This window comes from Gopherus evgoodei, chromosome 12, assembly GCF_007399415.2.
Source record: "Gopherus evgoodei ecotype Sinaloan lineage chromosome 12, rGopEvg1_v1.p, whole genome shotgun sequence".
NCBI classification, from domain to species: Eukaryota; Metazoa; Chordata; order Testudines; family Testudinidae; genus Gopherus; species Gopherus evgoodei.
This window is the reverse complement of record NC_044333.1, coordinates 4,172,374-4,191,054: the sequence shown is the minus strand read 5'-3', so window position 1 is coordinate 4,191,054 and position 18,681 is coordinate 4,172,374. Positions and strand designations below refer to the sequence as shown.

The 18,681-nt window shown below is 46.1% G+C and overlaps 1 protein-coding gene and 2 non-coding genes across 3 annotated transcripts in view; 2 read left to right on the top strand and 1 right to left on the bottom strand.

Moving 5' to 3' along the window:
* ST3GAL2 (ST3 beta-galactoside alpha-2,3-sialyltransferase 2) overlaps positions 1 to 1,761 on the top strand; it is a 60,379-nt gene extending 58,618 nt beyond the window's left edge. Inside the window, exon 5 of the mRNA XM_030582217.1 lies at positions 814 to 1,761. Coding sequence (XP_030438077.1) covers positions 814 to 1,165 — 352 coding nt within the window. The 3' untranslated portion in view covers positions 1,166 to 1,761. The remainder of the gene's footprint in view (positions 1 to 813) is intronic.
* Positions 1,762 to 15,169: 13,408 nt separating this feature from the next.
* LOC115660674 lies at positions 15,170 to 15,360 on the bottom strand. Its single transcript, XR_004002885.1, has one exon. It is a non-coding gene; the product is annotated as a U2 spliceosomal RNA (small nuclear RNA).
* A 2,912-nt stretch (positions 15,361 to 18,272) lies between these two features.
* On the top strand, positions 18,273 to 18,463 carry LOC115660692. Its single transcript, XR_004002899.1, has one exon. It is a non-coding gene; the product is annotated as a U2 spliceosomal RNA (small nuclear RNA).
* Positions 18,464 to 18,681: the final 218 nt, after the last annotated feature.

The window sequence follows — 18,681 nt, the reverse complement described above, 5'->3', positions numbered from 1 at the left end:
TCTACAGGGCTCTGAAGACGTGAGGTGGGTGAAGGTCTGAGGCTGTTTTTTAAAACGAAAGGTTCTGCTTGTGATGTCATGCGATCACATGACTTGCCTGCCGAGCAGTCATTTTGGATAATCCAGGACAAAAGAAGTAACTCCACAGTAGTGACCCTCTGAGGCTTGTACTAGTGTATTGGAAACCAAGATCTAGCAAGTCATTGCATGCTGGGGAGTTTGAGAGGGCAGTGAAACTTGTGTTCTTTCTGCACCGCTCTCTTCTTGGGAGCCAGGGCAGGGAGAAGTGGTTCAGTGCAAGCCCACCCTCAGCTATCTTTATAAATAAAAAACAAACCATGAGCACCAAAGAGTGCCTTGAATCACATACTGTCTGTCACACTGGCCTCCACCCACTGACCCTGCTGTGTCTGGGGCTCGTGAACCAGGCCAGGATGTCCATGTCGTCTGCTTTTAGTGGCAGTCTTGGCTGTTTCCTTCGTTGTTTCCATGCCGCCATGGTAAAAACCAATCCGAGTGAGGTGCTGGGGTTAGCTGAAAAATGCCCCGGTGGGGAGAGCTGGTCTCACTCGTGGCTGATGGGAAGAGGTGGGACTGGCTTGACAATCAGGGAGTGACAGGAGCCGCCCTACCAACAACTGGGATGTTCCCATGTGGTCTCTAATCCAAGAGCCAGTCTGGTGGCTTGGTGTCCTGCAAAGCACACTCCCCACAGTTCGGTGGGCATTGCCCAGCTGGAGGAGGAGGGGTGATTCCATTTTTCAGTTAGTTCACCCTGCTGCAAAGACTTGCTAACACTTCTTTCCTTAGCAGACTGGCCAACAAACACCTGCATGAGCATGCTGCAACTCACCCCCACGGAAATGGGAATGTGGGGTGTGTTGTCTACAAATACCACTGTACTGTACATAGAGGAAACCACAGAGGCTATGGGCAAGGTGTACTGGTGCCTTCCAGCATGGAGCAGAGATGGAGAGGAGACGAGTGGAACCAGCTTGGACTCACACTGGGGCCGTCTCAGCTATCTCCATCACCATCAAAACAGCTCAGAAATAGCTCTGCACTCAGTCATGGCTGCCCAAGGATTGGGGCAGCCCTGACGTGCAGGGAGCTGCAGAGAGCAAGTTTGTCAATTCATGGCTGGTCCAGGATGGTTCAGTCTTGAGGAACTTTGAAAGACAACCCAAGGTTCCAATTCTGCATAGATTCCTTCTGCACATGCTCAGGTTCATGCAGCTGAGTAGCTCCATTCATGTCAGTGGGGCTATTCACATGCATCTCTGGTGGACTGGAGCCCAAAATGCTCCCACCAGTGGGAGAAATGGAGGGTTCCTCTGTGGTGCACCCATAGGTCCTGTGGTATCCTACTGAATTTACAGTCATCTTCTGGATGTCTTGCACTGCTGGGCTCTCTGTAAAGGTGACTCATGGTCCAGCCCTGTCTTCGCCCACCCTTCTGATAAACCAGTCCGAAGAGCAGCTTGGCAGCCTTCCCCATAGCCTCTGTGTACTTTGCTGCTTCTACACACAACTGTCTTAAAACTATTTTTTTGTTAATAAAAGGATTAATCAGAAGCGTTCTGTTCCTCTCCTTCTGTTGTAAGCAGCCTGCACAGCTGTGCCTGCTCTCCCCTGCCCTTTGGTTTCAGTATTTATGCGCACTTTTACTGTATTGGAGGGTTTGTTTTCTTTCATGTGCCACAGTTGGAAAAATGGGGTTTATTTTATGTTGTACAAAATAAAATCTGTATCTGTTCCTTCTCCTGGTGTGTGTGTACCTTAGGCCTCTGGTGTTCTATGGTATTTGAGCTGGAGATGAGCAGTGACTGGAAGTCACTACATTCTAATGAGGAAAGATGGTCAGATGGGCCAAAGCTCTGATTTCACACTAGCCTCCTCTGGTCCACTTGCTGGGTAGGGCCTGAGAACAGGGCTGGCTTTAGGAACTGCAGTGCCCAAGTCGAATACTTGGTGGCGGTCCAGGTCTTCTTTGGCGGCGGGGGGTCCTTCACTCGCTCCAGTCTTCCGTGGCATTGAAGGGCCCACTGCCAAAGTGCCGTCAAAGACCCAGAGCGAGTGAGGGACCCCGTGCTGCCGAAGACCTGGACCGCTGCCAGGTGAGTTTAAAAATTAAAAAGGCGCCGGGCCTGATTCAGGGGAATCGGCCTGAAGCTGGCCCTGCCTGCCCATGCTCCAGGCAAAGCATTACATATGTTAATTGCTACCCAGTATACAGTCTGACAAGTTCTTGTTGCACTCACCTAAACCATCCTGTCATAACACTGGCTAGGTCAGCCATTCCAATTCTTGTAACACACACACACACACACAGGCTACTTCAGCAATACAGCGTATGAGGAAATACTTCTAAGGGTGCTGTTCCAATTTATTTTGGGATTAGATTCCTTTTGAAAGGATTACTGCACATTTACATTGTTCATTTAATAAATATCATATCAGGGTTGGAAGGAACCTCAGGAGGTATCTAGTCCAATCCCTGACACATTTTTACCCCAGTTCCCTAAATAGCCCCCTCAAGGATTGAACTCTCAACCCTGGGTTTAGGAGGCCAATGCTCAACCCCCTGAGCTATCTCTCCCCAGAGCTGATGATCTGGTTTCTTTTTATAAGGCAAAGTCTGCTGCTAACATTGTCCATAACACATGCTATACAGACTGGAAATAACTTTCCGTAGGACCCAGGGAATTGTTCCTGGCCAAATTCTAATTTCTCTCTCGCAAAATCCCTTCTGCATTTTCAAGTTTTGTCTGTTCTAGGAAATGTTAGCAAAAACTTCCCCCCAGTTGCTATCCTAGATCTAGCTGTACAGAATTTTGATTTATCTGCACGGGCTGGGGATTGAGCCCTGGCTTCAGGGTGGGAGATTCTAATTCTCATAACAATTGGAGAAACACAGGGACCATCTGACTCTGCAGTTACTCCCATGGCTGAGATCCTTTTGATCTCCTTATGAGTTTGCTCCTCCATTTTCCCAGTTGTCCAGGGGGCTCTGCTGCATGCAGGTTGTGATCCCGCAGTATCCAGCTATGAACCATTTCAGGAGTCAGACCCTGGCCTGCTGGAAAATACCTGCCCGTGCCTTCACAGCACAGCCAGAATGTCTGCTTGTCAGTGAGGGTTAACTCTCCGCATCCATCAGTGCTCCATGGTGAGGTGTCCTCGTGGCGTTCAGCTCCCATGGCAAGGGGCTGTGAGAATCCTACCCTCAAGGCCGGCACTTCACTAGGCGACCCTAGCTGGTTGCCTAGGGCAGCAGGATTTGGGGGGGGTGGCATTTTGCCGTCGGCAGAAATTTGGCGGCAGGGGGGTCCTTACGCTCTGGGTCTTCAGCGGAAATTTGGCAGTGGGTCCTTCGCTCGCTCCGGGACCCACTGCTGAAGTGCCCCAAAGATCCAGAGCAGAAGGACCCCCACTGCCGAATGCTCAGAGGAGAAGCGCTGCTGCCTAGGGCGGCCAAAAACCCTGGTGCCACTCCTGCCTACCCTGCACAGCAGATCATGGTTACAAAGGCTTCGCAGCTGTGATACGCTTTGAACCTGTTTCTATCACAGTCTGAGGCGCAGCCCTGGTGCGGGGTCTTTGTATGCTGAAGAACATCATTAACCCTTCCTCCCACCTCCGAAGGGCCCTCCCCTGCACTCTGCATTTTGAACTATAGGGACTTGCCCCAGCTCACCCCCATCAAATTACCACTCACAAGGATTATGAGTAGACTGTGCTTTTGAAGCTGCTTGGCTTTTTGCTGCACTATCCCCACCTCAGGTTTTGAATCCTCCCTAGCCCTTTGTACATATTCAGCCACCAGCTTCCCCTCTGTCTTAGAGCCACTCTCCCAGGAGTTTCTGTGATCGAGGGGCCCTCTGATGATTCTCCTATACAGCCGATGAAATGGGGAAAAGCTTGTGGACTCTTGGGGTATCTCTGTGATGGGTTTTCCCTGGGGTGTAAGGTGGAACTGGGGTACTACTGAGCCCTCTGGTTTACCAACCTGAGCGCCCTCTCATGCTGTGAGAAGCTGCAAACCTCTTCAGGTACTGCACTCACACAGCCATCCACACCCAGCTGAGTTACATGAATGCTTCTCCTAGCCACTCATGAACTAACAATAAAGAGGCACCAGCCAATTCCTCCAGCATTGTACCCCAGAGATGTCCCATCTTGCCCTGGGGAGAAGCCTGACCAGTGAAAGCTTTTTACCTAGCCTGCCCCTCCCTCAATTTGGAGAGGACGTGCACCAGCTTTTGTACATGGAGCAGATTTCCCAAGCACCTCAACCAAAACACCCTGTTGACGGTAAAATATAAAACATATTTTAGGTTGGTTACCTAATAAATAAAAGTAAAATTGCAATCTGTGTTTTATAAACTAGACAGGATTTAAATCAAGTACTGGTTCACCCCATTAGATAATACAAGCAGGTCACAGATATTCCATACACAGGCTGGAAGTCTCTTCAGCCTGCGACCACCTCCCCAGTTCCATCTTTGTCCTCCAGATGTGTTTCCAGCTGTTGAGTTGTGGGGAAAGAGGCCAAATGATGTCACTTCCCCTCTTTTATACTTTCTTCTAGCTTGGTAGAGAGACCTTTTGTTGTGATGAGGCCCTACCACATTCACAGTCCATTTTGGCCAATTTCACAGTCCTAAGGTTTTTAAAATCATAAATGCCATGATTTCAGATATTTAAATCTGAAATTTCAGTGTTGTACCTGTAGGGGTTCTGACCCAAAAGTGAGTTGGCCTGGAGGGGAAGGGGGAGTCACAAGATTATTGTAGGGGCATCGCAGTATTTCCACCCTTCTGCTCTGCTGCTGGTAGTGGCGCTGCCTTCAGAGCTAGGCTTCCAGCCAGCAGCCACCACTTTCCAGCTGCCCAGCTCTGAAGACAGTGCCACACCCAGCAGCAGTGCAGACGTAAGGATGGCATGGGATGGTATTGCCACCCTTTCATCTGCGCTGCTGCTGGAGGGGCACTGCCTTCCAAGCTGGGTGCCTGGCCAGCAGCTGCTACTCTTCAATCAGCCAGCTCTGTAGGCAGCACGGAAGGGTGGCAGCACCACGGCCTCCCTACAATAAGCCTGTGACCCCCCCATTTGGGTCGGGACCCCCAGTTTGAGAAACACTGGTCTCCCCTGTGAAATCTGTATAGTATAAGGGAAAAGTACACAGACCAGATTTCACCGTCTGTGACACGTTTTTCACAGCCATGAATTTGGTAGGGCCTTGGCTTTGTCTGTTATACCAATTATATTAGACCAATAAAAACCAGCAGGATCTTATTAAAGGGGACAAAACATTTGTCACGTTTATTGTAAATATCATAATAAAACAAAAGATAACAGTAAACAACGTTGTTTGGCTACTTATTCCTATTACTGCTAATATTTCTTATACACATATATATACACTCATTCGCACAATCATTCATACAAGTTCTCTATAGCTGTTATAGTTACCAGCCTAAAAGTTGCTTGTGACAGAATACTGGCCAGGTATCCTGTACACAAGAGTGGAGCTGAGTCTGGGTCAGGTGCGCACCTGATGCTCTTGGAGGATTGTAGCAGAACCAGAGACTCAAAAGTCCTTATTCTTCAGAGTCCAGTTTTATAGGAATTTATCCCTATGTCAGTCCATGAGAGTTGCTTCATTCTGCTGCTGTTAAATCAATCAGCAGGTGGCTGGCTCCATGTTGTCAGATGTTTGTTTTTCCTTCCTTTGAGGTGGTGGGGTGGATTCCAGTTTGCCCTCCGGGGGGTCATCTGATTGATCCCACTTGACACCAGTAGTAATAGGCTTGATAGTATTCATTACCATACAAATTGACAGGTTTCCACACCCCTTTTAGGGCTTATGTCCTGCCTTCCCGCCCCCCCCGTTTCCGTTGGCGCGAGAGTGTGACGCTGTCGGCCATTTTGAAAAAATGTGTGTGCGTGTGTATGTGTTTGACTAGGGGAAGTGTTGTGTATGTTTGTGCTTGGTCACATGAATAAAAAAAAGTGTATTAAATATCAGGGTGGATTAAGAAAAAAGTTAAATAATATTGAAAGCTAGGTTTATAAAGGGAATTTTCTAAGGCAAAACCTGTTTGGTAAGCACAGGATAAAAAGGCATTGAAACTAGTCAATATCAATGTAGGTTATAAAAAAAACATTAAAAACTAGGTTTAAAAGGAAAATTAACTGAAGCAAAACCTGTTTAGTAAGCACATAACCAAAAACTATAAAGAAATACTAAAAAAAGCATTTAAAAACTAGGTTTAAAAAAAATTGACAAAGCCAAAGCCTGTTTGGGAGGCCCAGGGTAAAAAAGTAAATAAAAAGGCATTAAAACTATTGACTACCAGTGTAGGTTAAAAAAAAAAGCTTTTTAATATTATTAAATAATATTAAAAACAATACAAATAGGTTTAAAAGGGGAATTGACTGAAGCAAAACCTGTTTAGTAAGCACATGGCCAAAAACTATAAAGGGGTACTAAAAAAGGCATTTAAAAAAAACATTAAAAACTAGGTTTAAAAGAAAATGTACTAAGGCAGTGTAATAAAAGTAAATAAAAAAGCATTAAAACTATTTAATATCAGCGTAGATTAAGAAAAAAATAAGCTCAGGGTAAAATTCAAAAAAAAAAAAAGAAAAAATTTTTACCTTTGCAGTCTTTTTGTAAAATGAGGCAACTTTTTTGGTTTAGACCCTAGTAAATAAAACATATTAAAACTGTTTAATACCAGTGTAGGTTAAGAAATTTGCTAAAAAATACATTAAAACTATTTAATACCGGTGTAGGTTAAAAACTAGGTTTAAAAGAAAATGTACTAAGGCAGTGTAATAAAAGTGAATAAAAAAGCATTAAAACTATTTAATATCAGTGTAGGTTAAGAAAAAAGAGTAAGCACATGGCCAAAAACTATAAAGGGGTACTAAAAAAGGCATTTAAAAAACATTAAAAACTAGGTTTAAAAGCCCTAAAAAAGGGAAAGGAAAAAACCTGTTTGGTAAGCACAGGGTAAAAAAGTAAATAAAAAGTATTAAAACTATTCAATACCAGTGTAGGTTAAGAAAAAAGTTTATTATTATTATTAAATAATATTAAAAACAAAAAAAGTTGCTGAAAAAAATATAATAAAACTATTAAATTCCAGTGTAAGTTTAAAAAGCATTTTAAATAATTTCCTCTTTGCAAAGAGCAAAGATAAAAAGCTCAGGGTAAAATAAAATAAAAAAAAGAGAAAAAGAGAATGAGAGAAAGAAAATTTTTACCTTTGCAGTCTTTTTGTAAAATGAGGCAACTTTTCTGGTTTAGACTCTAGTAAATAAAACATATTAAAACTGTTTAATACCAGTGTAGGTTAAGAAATTTGCTAAAAAATACAATAAAACAATTCAATACCAGTGTATGTTAAAAACTAGGTTTAAAATAAAATGTACTAAGACAGTGTAATAAGAGTGAATAAAAAAGCATTGAAACTATTTAATATCAGTGTAAATTAAGAAAAAAGAGAAGTTAAAAGAAAGAACAGGACAAGAAAAAAGAGCAAAGATAGAGAGCACATGGCGGAATCAGAATGAAAAAGAGAAGCAGGCAGAGTCTGTTTAGTAAGCACAGGGTAAAAAAGCATTCAGAATCAGGGTGGGTTACAAGACAAGAAAAGCGAAGAGAGAGTCCTCTTTGCAAAGAGCAAAGATAGAGAGCACAGGGTAGGATTAAAGAGAAAGAGAGAGAATTGTTACCTTTGCTGTCTTTCTGTAAAATGAGTCAACTTTCCGGGTTTAGGCTTGTTATCTCCGCCTTTGGATCGGATCAATCAGAGGTGGTTTTACAACAGCGTCATAGAAATTATTTTTCTGAACCAATCCTAGAGTCCCAAGATTTTAAACAAGAGCCAGCTCCCCCCTTCTTTTTCCCACCCCCTTTTTTCTTTTTTCCCACCCCCTCCCTTTTAACTGTTTTTTTCTTATCTAAAGAAACAGACCCGCAGTATTTTCCCGCCACGTAGCCCTTTTACAAAGGGGTTTTTATAAAAGTTAAAACCATAAGCTTTTAGTAATACACCATTTTTAACACATTAAGTTTTGCAAAGGAATAAGAGACATCCCTTTTGTATGTGTTGTAATAAAAAAATATGCAGAAGCACCCCAGGTTAATAGTAACAAACAATTTATAAACCCCTTATTTTGTAAACCAGTAAATTAGAAAGACAAAGAAGCAAAGTGCCTGTTAGCAAAGCAGCCTCTGTGAGTTAGTGGATCAGAGATAAGAAGGCTGCTTCTGACCCAAACTTTTTAACAAACACATGTTAAAGTTACATTAAGTTTTGCAAAGGGATAAGACAAACCTAAGACACAACCCTTTTGTATGTGTTGTAATAAAAAATTATGCAGAAGCACCCTAGGTTTAAAACCCCAGGTTTTTAGTAACAGACTGTTTATAGTCCCCTTATTTTGTAAACCAGTGGATTAGAGAGAAGAAGAAGATTGCTTCTTTCCCCCCTTTTTAACAAAGAGAGGTGAAAGGCTTTTAAGGGAATAAACACTTGAAAAGACATGCCTAAATGAAGACACATTTCTTTATTTACCCCTCCCCCTTGACACAAGTGTTTCAGTAAAAAAAGAGCAGGCAGAAGCACCCCAGGTTTTTAGTAACAAACAGTTTATAAACCCCTTATTTTGTAAACCAGTGGATTAGAGAGAAGAAGAAGATTGCTTCTTTCCCCCCTTCTTAACAAATAGAGGTGAAAAGCTTGTAAAGGAATAAAACACTTGAAAAGACAAGCCTACCTGAAGACCCATAACCTTTATTTAGTCCCTTAGGCATAGTGTTTCAATAACATGTAAATCCGCAGAAACAACCCAGGCTTAAAAACACAGAAAGCCTGTTTATGAAAGTTTTTCCCTAGGTTTTAGGCTAGCACTGGTTATTTTTTTAGTAAGGACAGCAGGCTTTTGCCGCAAAGCAGCCGTCAGCAAAAACAGCGACTGTGAGTCAGTGGATCACAGAGGAGTTTGCTTCTTTACCTGCTTTTTAACAAACACAGGTTAAAGTTACATTAAGTTTTGCAAAGAGTTAATGACTTGAAAAGACAAACCTAAGACACATCCCTTTTGTATGTGCTGTAATAAAAAAGAACAGGCAGAAGCACCCCAGGTTTTTAGTAAGACAGTTTATAAACCCCTTATTTTGTAAACCAGTGGATTAGAGAGAAGAAGGTTGCTTCTTTTCCCACTTTTTAACAACTAGAAGTGAAAGCCTTGTAAAGGTCTAAACACTTGAAAAGACATGTTTAAATGAAGACACATTTTTTTTTAATTTAACCTCCTTGGCATAAGTGTTTCAATGAAAAAGAGCAGGCAGAGGGATTTTTGTAAAAGTTAAAACCATAAGCTTTTAGTAACAAACAGTTTTTAAAAGTTTTCCCCTAGGTTTTAAAGTAACAGAGGTTATTTTTTACTAAAAATAAGGTGAAACTGCAGCAAAGCGCCTGTTAGCAAAGCAGCCTCCGTGAGTCAGTGGATTAGAGATAAGAAGGCTGCTTCTTTCCCAAACTTTTTAACAAACAAGTTAAAATTACATTCAGTTTTGCAAAGGGATAATGACTCGAAAAGACAAACCTAAGACATAACCTTTTTGTATGTGTTGTAATAAAAAAAGAGCAGGCAGAAGCATCCTAGGTTTAAAACCCCAGGTTTTTAGTAACAGACGGTTTATATTCCCCTTATTTTGTAAACCACTGGATTAGAGAGAAGAAGATTGCTTCTTTCCCCCCTTTTTAACAAAGAGAGGTAAAAGACATGCCAAAATGAAGGCACAGTCCTTTGGTATAGGTGTTTTAATAAAAAAAGAGCATGCACAAACAGTCTAGGGTTATAAAAGTAATGTATAGTGACAAAAAGAAGTTTTTTTCCCTAGGTTTTAGACTAGCACTGCTTATTTTTTAGTAAAAACTGTGAAGCTGCAGCAGAGCCCTATTCTGCTCTTATCTAAACAACCAGGACCCTGTAACAAAAGCTGAACAACACATACTATAAACCATTTTAAAACGTGTTTTTTTAAGTAATGTCTCAAACCCCCTCTTTTTAACGTATTAAATAAACACATGAAATAACAAACCTACCTGCAGACATTTCTTTATTTGTAGGGGTGTTTCAATTAAAAAAAAGAGCATGCAGAAGCATCCCTGACCTAAACCCACAAAACCCTTACTAAGAAAAAGTCCCCCCCTCCCTCTCCCCCTCCAGGTTTTTAGTGTGAACCACTTGAAACAGCCTTTTGAAGGTAGTGGATTAGAAAAGAAGACCCCTTTGAAAAACAGGCTACCTGAAGACACTTGTTTTTTTTTTTTTTTTTTTTTTGTATTTAGCCCTCTTGGCATAAGTGTTTCATTAAAATGTAAAAGAGCAGGCAGAAGCACCCCAGATTTTTAGTAACAGACAGTTTATATTACCCCTTATTTTGTTAACCATTGGATCAGAGAGAAGATTGCTTCTTTACCTACTTTTTAACAAAGAGAGGTGAAAGGCTTGGAAAGGAATAAACAATTGAAAAGACAAGCCTACCTGAAGACCCATAACCTTCATTTAGCCCCTTAGGCATAGGTGTTCCAATCACATGCAAGTCCGCAGAAACAACCCAGGCTTAAAAACACAGAAAGTTTTTCCCTAGGTTTAGGCTAGCACTGGTCATTTTTTAGTAAGGACAGCAACCTGCCCATGAAAGACATCTGTTCCTACACCTGACAGTTAGTGGTTGGCTTATGCCCTGAAGCATGAGGGTTTCTACCCCTTATAATTTTGTTTTAAATCCTATGTGATGCAACTTTGGATGTTTACTATTCAAATAAACATCCAATCCCTTTTGTAATCCCCCTTCACTCTTGGCTTCGAGGGTGTATTGTGGCAACAAGTTCCACAGGTGAATTATGTAAATCAAATAGTATTTCTTTTAATCAGTTTTGAATTTTTATCTACCTCTAGACCTCTTCTGTTCCATTGCATCTCTGAAACACGATGGGACGAGAGGCTTTAGCTTCTGTGGGGGAGGTGCAAGGTGCTTTGTAACATTTAATTTTGTGTGTAGCTTTGGATTTCTACTGTGGGAACAAAGAGAAGCCCTGAAACCTGCTATTCTGTGAAAGAAGAGTGATTCTGTTCAGTTCTGTTTGGGAGGAGGGATAGCTCAGTGGTTTCCGCATTGGCCTTGCTAAACTCAGGGTTATGAGGTCAGTCCTTGAGGGAGCCATTTGGGGAACTGGGGTAAAAATCTGTCTGGGGATTGGTCCTGCTTTGAGCAGGGGGTTGGACTAGATGACCTCCTGAGGTCCCTTGAAACCCTGATAAACTATGATTTGGAAGGAGTCTCTGCTGACCCAGGGCCAAACTGGCCAAAAGCTCTTAGAAGAGGCTATCTGAGAGAAGCCAGTTTGGGAGCTGACCACTTCCAGCTGGACTTAGATACCCCACAAGGGCAATGAACTTTTAAGTGATCTGGCTACAGGATTAGGTAATGGAAGATCCAGACAGATACAGGCCATTGCAGGACCAATGAGGTGACTATGGAGAAAGCCCAGCAACCCCACATCTCATCACAAGAAGGTGCCAACTGGTGAGTCACTTCTGTGCATGTGGGGCTTGCTCTGGTGGAGCATCTCCATCAAGTGGCAGTAATAGGAAGGCTTGTGTATTCTTTGAGCTTCCAGGAAGCTCCTTGTGTTTCTGATTGCCCTGTGGTTGTGGGTTTTGAGCGTCCTCTGTGGCAATGTCCACTTCTGTCTCTGCTGATACTGCTTTCTCCACTTCCTCAGCCTGCTCTTCTCCACATCCTCCAACCAGATTCTTCCCCAGGTGATGGCTCCAGCACACCTGCTGTAGCCATCCCAGCACTACATCCAAACCTGAAGGCAAACACCGCAACACACACATTTGTTCTCTCTTTTTATCGCAGAGAAGTTCCCCCATTGAGTAGAATACAGCAGGCACTTGCTTAATTTGCACTAGTGACTAAGGTCTTTGGAGAGTTACTGAATTCAGAGATTAACTAATACAAACCCTATGAATAAGGTGAACCCACTGCTGAGAAAGGAACATTCTTTTGACTGCACATCCAAGACACACAGACAGTCCCGGGGGTTGTGTGTCAGTAGTCACCTTGTTAGACAGAGTTCAAGCATGAAAGACGTCAATCCAAGAGGTAGAAGTTTTGGAAACTGATCGGATTCTTATACTGTGCCCATCTCTGTAGTGCTCAAGCACCTAATTATAATGTTTGTTACCTGCGTGAAGACTATAAACATATAGCCGCCTGACAGGAATTTTTTTCTAGCTAGAACCACTTGTAAGAATTGAGGGTCCACTCCAGATTAGACCAGTGCGTCTCAACCTTTGTGGGCTCAGGATCCATTTGTAAACGTTTATGGCCTGTCGTGACCCAGTAAACAGTCTGGGGGTGGAGGCCTTGGCGTGGTTTTGGTCAGATCCTGCCTGCCGGTGGGTTGGGTCCTGGCGGCACTCACCCCACAGTGGCAGCTCCTACAGTGCCTGTGGTGTGGGGCTGGCTGGGCTTGGCTCTCCACTCTGGGTGCTGCAAACTTGGGGGTGCAGCACCACTCAGGTTGGCCTCCCCACCCCCCAATTCGACCACATGTGTGTGAGTGGAGTTGTGACAAGGCTCAGGAGGTTGCTGGGTCACTCACTAATGATGAGTGACCCCAGCCACAACGCAGCAAGCCCCATGGCCCCGCTACCCTGGCCGGAGCGCAGCAATCTGAAGTACGGCTGAAGACTCGGAGCGCAGGCCAATGAGTACAAGCCCCACAAATGGGGCCCCGCACTTGCTAAAGCTGCCCCTGGTAATACCACGCATAGGGAGGCAGTACCCCAGGACAGGGCTAACTAGCAAAGACTTGCCAGAGAAGGAACGATTGGCCTTGCCCTGGTCACAGAAAAGAAAGGACAGACAACTGTCATGCAGTAATTGTAGCCCAGCCCTGCCTTTCAACATCACCTGTGATGTCTGCCAACCAGGGCCGGCTTTAGGAAGGGCCGGGCCCAACTCAAACAGTTTTGATGGGGCCCTGGCAGGGATCACTTACAAAAAAAAACCACATGTAAAAAAGCACGTGGGGCTTGTATTCACTGCCAACAAGTTTGTAGCTCCAGGATCTGATGCCTCAGTCACCAAAGGACCCATACAAAATAAAACCCGTGGAAGAGATCATCCTCAACTCCAAGGGATCGACGAGGACGCTGATGTTATTGGCGTATTGAGGCATCGCAAAGGCTACATTTTAGTCACGGTATTTTTAGTAAAAGTCATGGACAGGTCACGGGCAGTAAACCAAAAGTGACCTGTCCATGACTTTTACTATATATGCCTCACTAAAACTTGGGAGGGCTACCCAGGGGTACCATGGGTGCTGGGGGAGGGTGGCCCAGTGCTGGGGTGGCACAGGTGGCAGCGTGCTGCCCAGGACCCTTTTGGTGCTTGGGGCGGGTGTAGGCGGCGGCAGACTCCCTACCTGGCTGCGCACCTCCCCCCGCAGTAGCAGCAGCACAGTTTGGGTGCGGGAGGGGGCTGGGGCACAGGGTGGGGTGAGACGAGCTCTGGGCAGTGCTTACCTGGGGTGCGCCCCAGAAGTGCCCCCTTGCTCAGCTCCTAGCTGGAGGCGTGGCCAGGCAGCTCCGCACACTGACAAGCACTATGATCCCTGCCGCGCGCCCCGGCTGCCGCTGCCCAAGCGGCCTGGGGAGCCCCGCGGCGGGGCCCGGCGGCCGCTGCTCGGGCCGCCGGGGGACTCCTGCCCTGCGCCCCAGCCGCGGTGCCTGGGGAGCTCCCTGATGCGCTCCAGCAGACAAGCCTCCGACCCGCCGCCCGCCGGCAGTCTCCCGGCGGCTGGAGCCGCTGCTGAGCGGCGGGTCGGAGCCCTGCCCGCTGAAGCGCAGCGGGAAGCTCCCCAGGCATCAGCAGCGGCAGCGGCAGCGGCTGCGGCACCGGGCGGCGATCCCCAGGCTGCATCAGCGGCCGCGGTTGGGGCCCAGGACAGGAACCTCTCGGCGGCGGCGGAGCCGCGGGAGAGTCTTTCCGGGAGGGGGTAGCTGAGCGTGGCGGGAGCGTTTCGTGACACGGCCGCTCTGACCTCACATCTGTCCCGGTTGTTATCAGCAGGGCGGTTATTTAGGGATTTAAATGAGTTCCGGAGGCGCGCCCACAATTTTAGCAGCAGCAGCTGCCTTAGGACGCTGACAGCAGCCCTACACGCATAAACACTCATTTTACAAATGCAATGATCTCTCCCCGCCAGCCCTGGCCTCACACCTGTCAGTAATGAACACTCAGTAACGGGAGAGGGTATTTGTGTAGCCAGAGGGGCCCATTTATCGTATTTGAACAACAACGTCTATAGTTAGAGAGAACTTCCCCCCATATCTACTTTATTTACTCCACCGGTTTTGATAACATTTGAAATGGGGTCAGTTTTTTTTCTTTTTTAGAGGCCTCTCCTATGAGCTGTAGCTTAGTTAGCTGCTAACTTAGGACTTAAACTGGCCCCGCCCCCTGTGCTCTGCGGCAGCCCCAACTCTCTTTTCTGCTCTCACATAACTCTCTGAAACACACAATCAGGCGTGATACTCAGACCTCCCTGTCAGTACTTGGGAATGGGCCACCTCCACCCTGATTGAATTGGCCTCGTTAGCACCGTATTCATGTATACTGAACAGATGGGCGTTGCCTTACCGAGGGGCGGGGTCAGTGCCAATGAGGCACTAAATAGGCACTGACCCACTTGGTTAGGGAACGCCCATCTGTTCAGTATACATGAATACAGGGCTAACGAGCCCAATTCAGCCAGGGTGGAGATGGCCCATTCTCAACAATTGACAGAAAGGTGTGAGTATCAAGAGAAAGAAAATTCCTTTTTTTTGTAATGATCGAGCCACTCCCCTTACTGAGTGTCCCGGGAAATGTAAGCGCCCGCCTGTGGCTTTTTGAATTATACCATTATTGGCTGATTGAGTCTTTTCATTATTTGTATAGAGACTGTCCAGTCAGTGAATAAGGGAACTTAAGTACATCACCCATAAGATACATTGAGAATCCAAGTCAGCATAGGTGTAAGAAATTCAATTGATTCTATTCTTCAACCAGAATAGTCTCCCCGGGGGGAGGTGCGCCGTTCCTGGAGGTGCTGCAATACCAGGTCGATGCGTGGAGTGGATGGAGCAAGATCCTATTCCATCTCCCTGTTCCAAAAATCCATTTAATATATAGTCCTCAGATAGAGAACGTATCAGATATTAAACTGATAAGAACAGATTTAAAAGTTTATTAGAGAATATTTAAATAAAGACGATACAAAGAGTTTGAAGCGTCAGTTATTGGTCATTGGGGGCAACCTACAGAGTATAGGGGGACGCTGGTATTTGGAAATTGGTTAGCACATAACATATACAGTCTGTAAGGTCCCCAATGTGGGGTGTACGGTGGGTGGGATCAGGAAGCAGTAAGGCAGCAGTGAGGGTACATTGCTCATACAGTGGGTTACACGCAGTCATGGGTATAAGTAAGCGGGCTGGGTAATGGGGACAGGATGACCCTCACATGGTGGAATCCAATTCAGTGGGTTTAGGGCTCAGGGGATATGGTTCAGTGGGGGGGGGGTTTATAGGCCTCCCCCCCCCGTGGCTGCACGAAATCACGCCGGCTCACTCCTGGTATTGGTGGTGGCCGGTGATGTGCTCTGTGTAAATGTCCCTAGACCACCGGATAGTGTCCGAGACCATCAAACGTCTCATGAGCCGTGCATAGCGACGGCCCACCCCGCAGGCCCTAAGTACTCGTTCATTACAGGGGTCCGAGGCACCCAGCGCCCCGACGATCAGGGCGTCGGTGTAAACCTCGTAGCCCTTTGCTCGCAGGGTGTCAGCCAAGGGGGCATATTTTTCAAGTTTGCGGGCTCGGGCTTCGACGAGGGCCGGGGTCCTGTTCTCAAATGGGATCGTCACATCGACGAGGATGATCTTTTTCCGTTCCTCGTCCGTGACGACGATGTCCGGGCGCAGCAGGCTGTCGGTGTCGGGGATGGTGCGGTTGACTGCGATCTCACCCAGGTGTGGGGCAATGGCCTTCACCAGCCGGTCCTGGACGGCGTTGTGGCGCAGCTGCCAGGCTCTGGTGTGGGGTTTGCAGCTGCACAGGATGTGGAGCAAGGTCTCCAGGGTGTATCCGCACTTCCTGCAGCGCTTGTCTCGGTACCCGTGGTGGACGGCTCCGTTGAGCGGGACGCAGTTCAGGCGGGTGCGGTGTATGAACCGCCAGTCGGAGAAACGGGTGAAGCTGCCAGCGGGGAGAAAGTGGTTGGTGGAGTCCCACTTGCTGGTCACCTCAAAGGCCTTGCCCTGGTCGGGTTTTTTCCTCAGGGTGTCCACGTAGAGCGCGCGGACAGCGGCCTTCAGTGACTTCTCCAGCACGCCTCTGGCTCCGGGGCTGACGATGGTGTTGCCCTCCGTCTCGATCCGTGGCACCAGGACTCCCAGCTCCTGCTGTTCCTCGCTCCATTAAAAAAATATTTCCTTTATTCATTTACTTTAGAAATCAAAATAAATTGACGGACTTTTTTCAAGTTTGGGTCTAGTCCTTAACCCCCGATTTCTTATTTTAGAAATTGAACTTATAATAGTCAAATAAACTGAAATGGAGTAATTACATTGCTGTGAATGTCATTAAGATGTACGATTAATCGGCCTGCACACACACTGCAATCCCTGGAAATGTTCTAAACGTAAAGGCCCTGTTCTACTCTCATTGAACTCAATGGCAAAACTCCCATGTCTTACCTTCTTTATTTTTAAAATGATCTGTAATCTTCTGCTATGAAAGGGACAACTTGGGCAGGTTCTTCATTGCGATTTTGAAAATTGCCATTAATTTATTTTACATTTTGTCATGTAACTAAAAATTAGAAGCACGTTGCTGATGAACAAAGATTGCAAAACATTTTTGACTGGTCTATACAAGGAGCTACCAGACTACAAGCTATTTGCATATAAATGCGACTCTGTAGATAAAGCAATAAATAACCTTGGGGGTGCAGCACCACTCAGGTTGGCCTCCCCACCCCCCAGTTCGACCACATGTGTGTGAGTGGAGTTGTGACACGGCTCAGGGGGTTGCCGGGTCACTCACTCAAGTTTGTGAGCTGAAGGGAGAGGCCACTGAGGGAAAGGGCGGAGGTGCGCCTCAAGCTGTTGGGAGGGGCCAAGCCTTTAAATTGCACCCACCCCCTCTCAGCAGGCACCAGTCTCCTCCTCCTCCTCCTCCTCCCCCCCCCACTACCCTGCCGCAAGGCAGAAGCCCTGAGCTCCCTCACCCCTCCAGTCTGGTAGGTGGAGAATGCGGGGAGGGGTGGGGAAAACGGGGCGCTCCAGCAGCCGCACAGTCACTGGAAAAGAGCCGCATGCGGTTTGGCCACCCAGAGGGCCCTTGCACCCATTTTCTTTTTTGTTTTTCTTTACACAATCTGCTTTGTGGATTCTCTGTACAAAAACATTGCAACTTAATTCACTGAGTTATTTAACACAGTCTCCCCCCATGGGCACGTTGTCCAGCATAGTTGGGATGGGCAAGGAGAAGCCCCTCCAGTCAGATCCCTTCCACCCTCAGAGGGCAGTCTGCAGAGAGGCTTAGACTGAGTGAAGAAGTGCCCAGAAGAAGAGGGAAGGATTCCTAACAGACCCCTTGCCCCAGGACTCAATGATGCAAGCTGGAAAATAGACCCTCCTTCCCTTTCACCTTTGCCATCAATATCTGGGGTTCCGCAACTTCAGTCCACCCGAGGCTGCCCCAGAATCGGCTAACAGTGCCCTCTTCAGTGAGCAGCACAACCTGCAGTGACTAATGCAATATGCCAGAGACTTCCTGGATCGAGAGAGCGCTGGTTTTGCTGCAAGAGTTAAGAGTGACGGGTACGTCAGAGGAAGTGGGTGGGTTTATGCAATTCATGACTATGCGGCAGCAGCCAGGGAAAGCAGTGTGATGAACCCAAGTAACCAGACTGAAAGAATTCTCGGCCTTTGAGTAGAATTGTGTGTTGAGTTCTTGCTTTTGAATTCGTAGATTGCAGTCGTTTAGGGGGAGTGATTGTCGCTTAGAGTTTCATAGTTATCAGAGTCTGGTTGATGGCATTTGGTCCGTGTCTGGGAGCTCGTCATGGTGATATAGAAAGCTGGGGCGGAGGTAGGGCTGTCTCATTTTTGGTGCAATTGGTATCGCTTCTCGGCCTTTTGGCTAAGATCAAGTGTAGTATCTGTTCTTATCAGTTTAATATCTGATACGTCCTCTATCTGAGGACTATATATTAAATGGATTTTTGGAACAGGGAGATGGAATAGGAGCTTGCTCCATCCACTCCACGCATCGACCTGGTATTGCAGTACCTCCAGGAACGGTGCACCTCCCCCCGGGGAGACTATTCTGGTTAAAAATAGAATCAATTGAATTTCTTACACCTATGCTGACTTGGATTCTCAATGTATCTTATGTCTGATGTACTAAAGTTCTTTTATTCGTTGATTGGATAGTCTGTATATAAATAACAAAAAGATGTTAACTAGCCAATAATTGTACCATTCAAAAAGCCACAGGCGGGCGCTTACATTTCCCTGCCCACTCAGTAA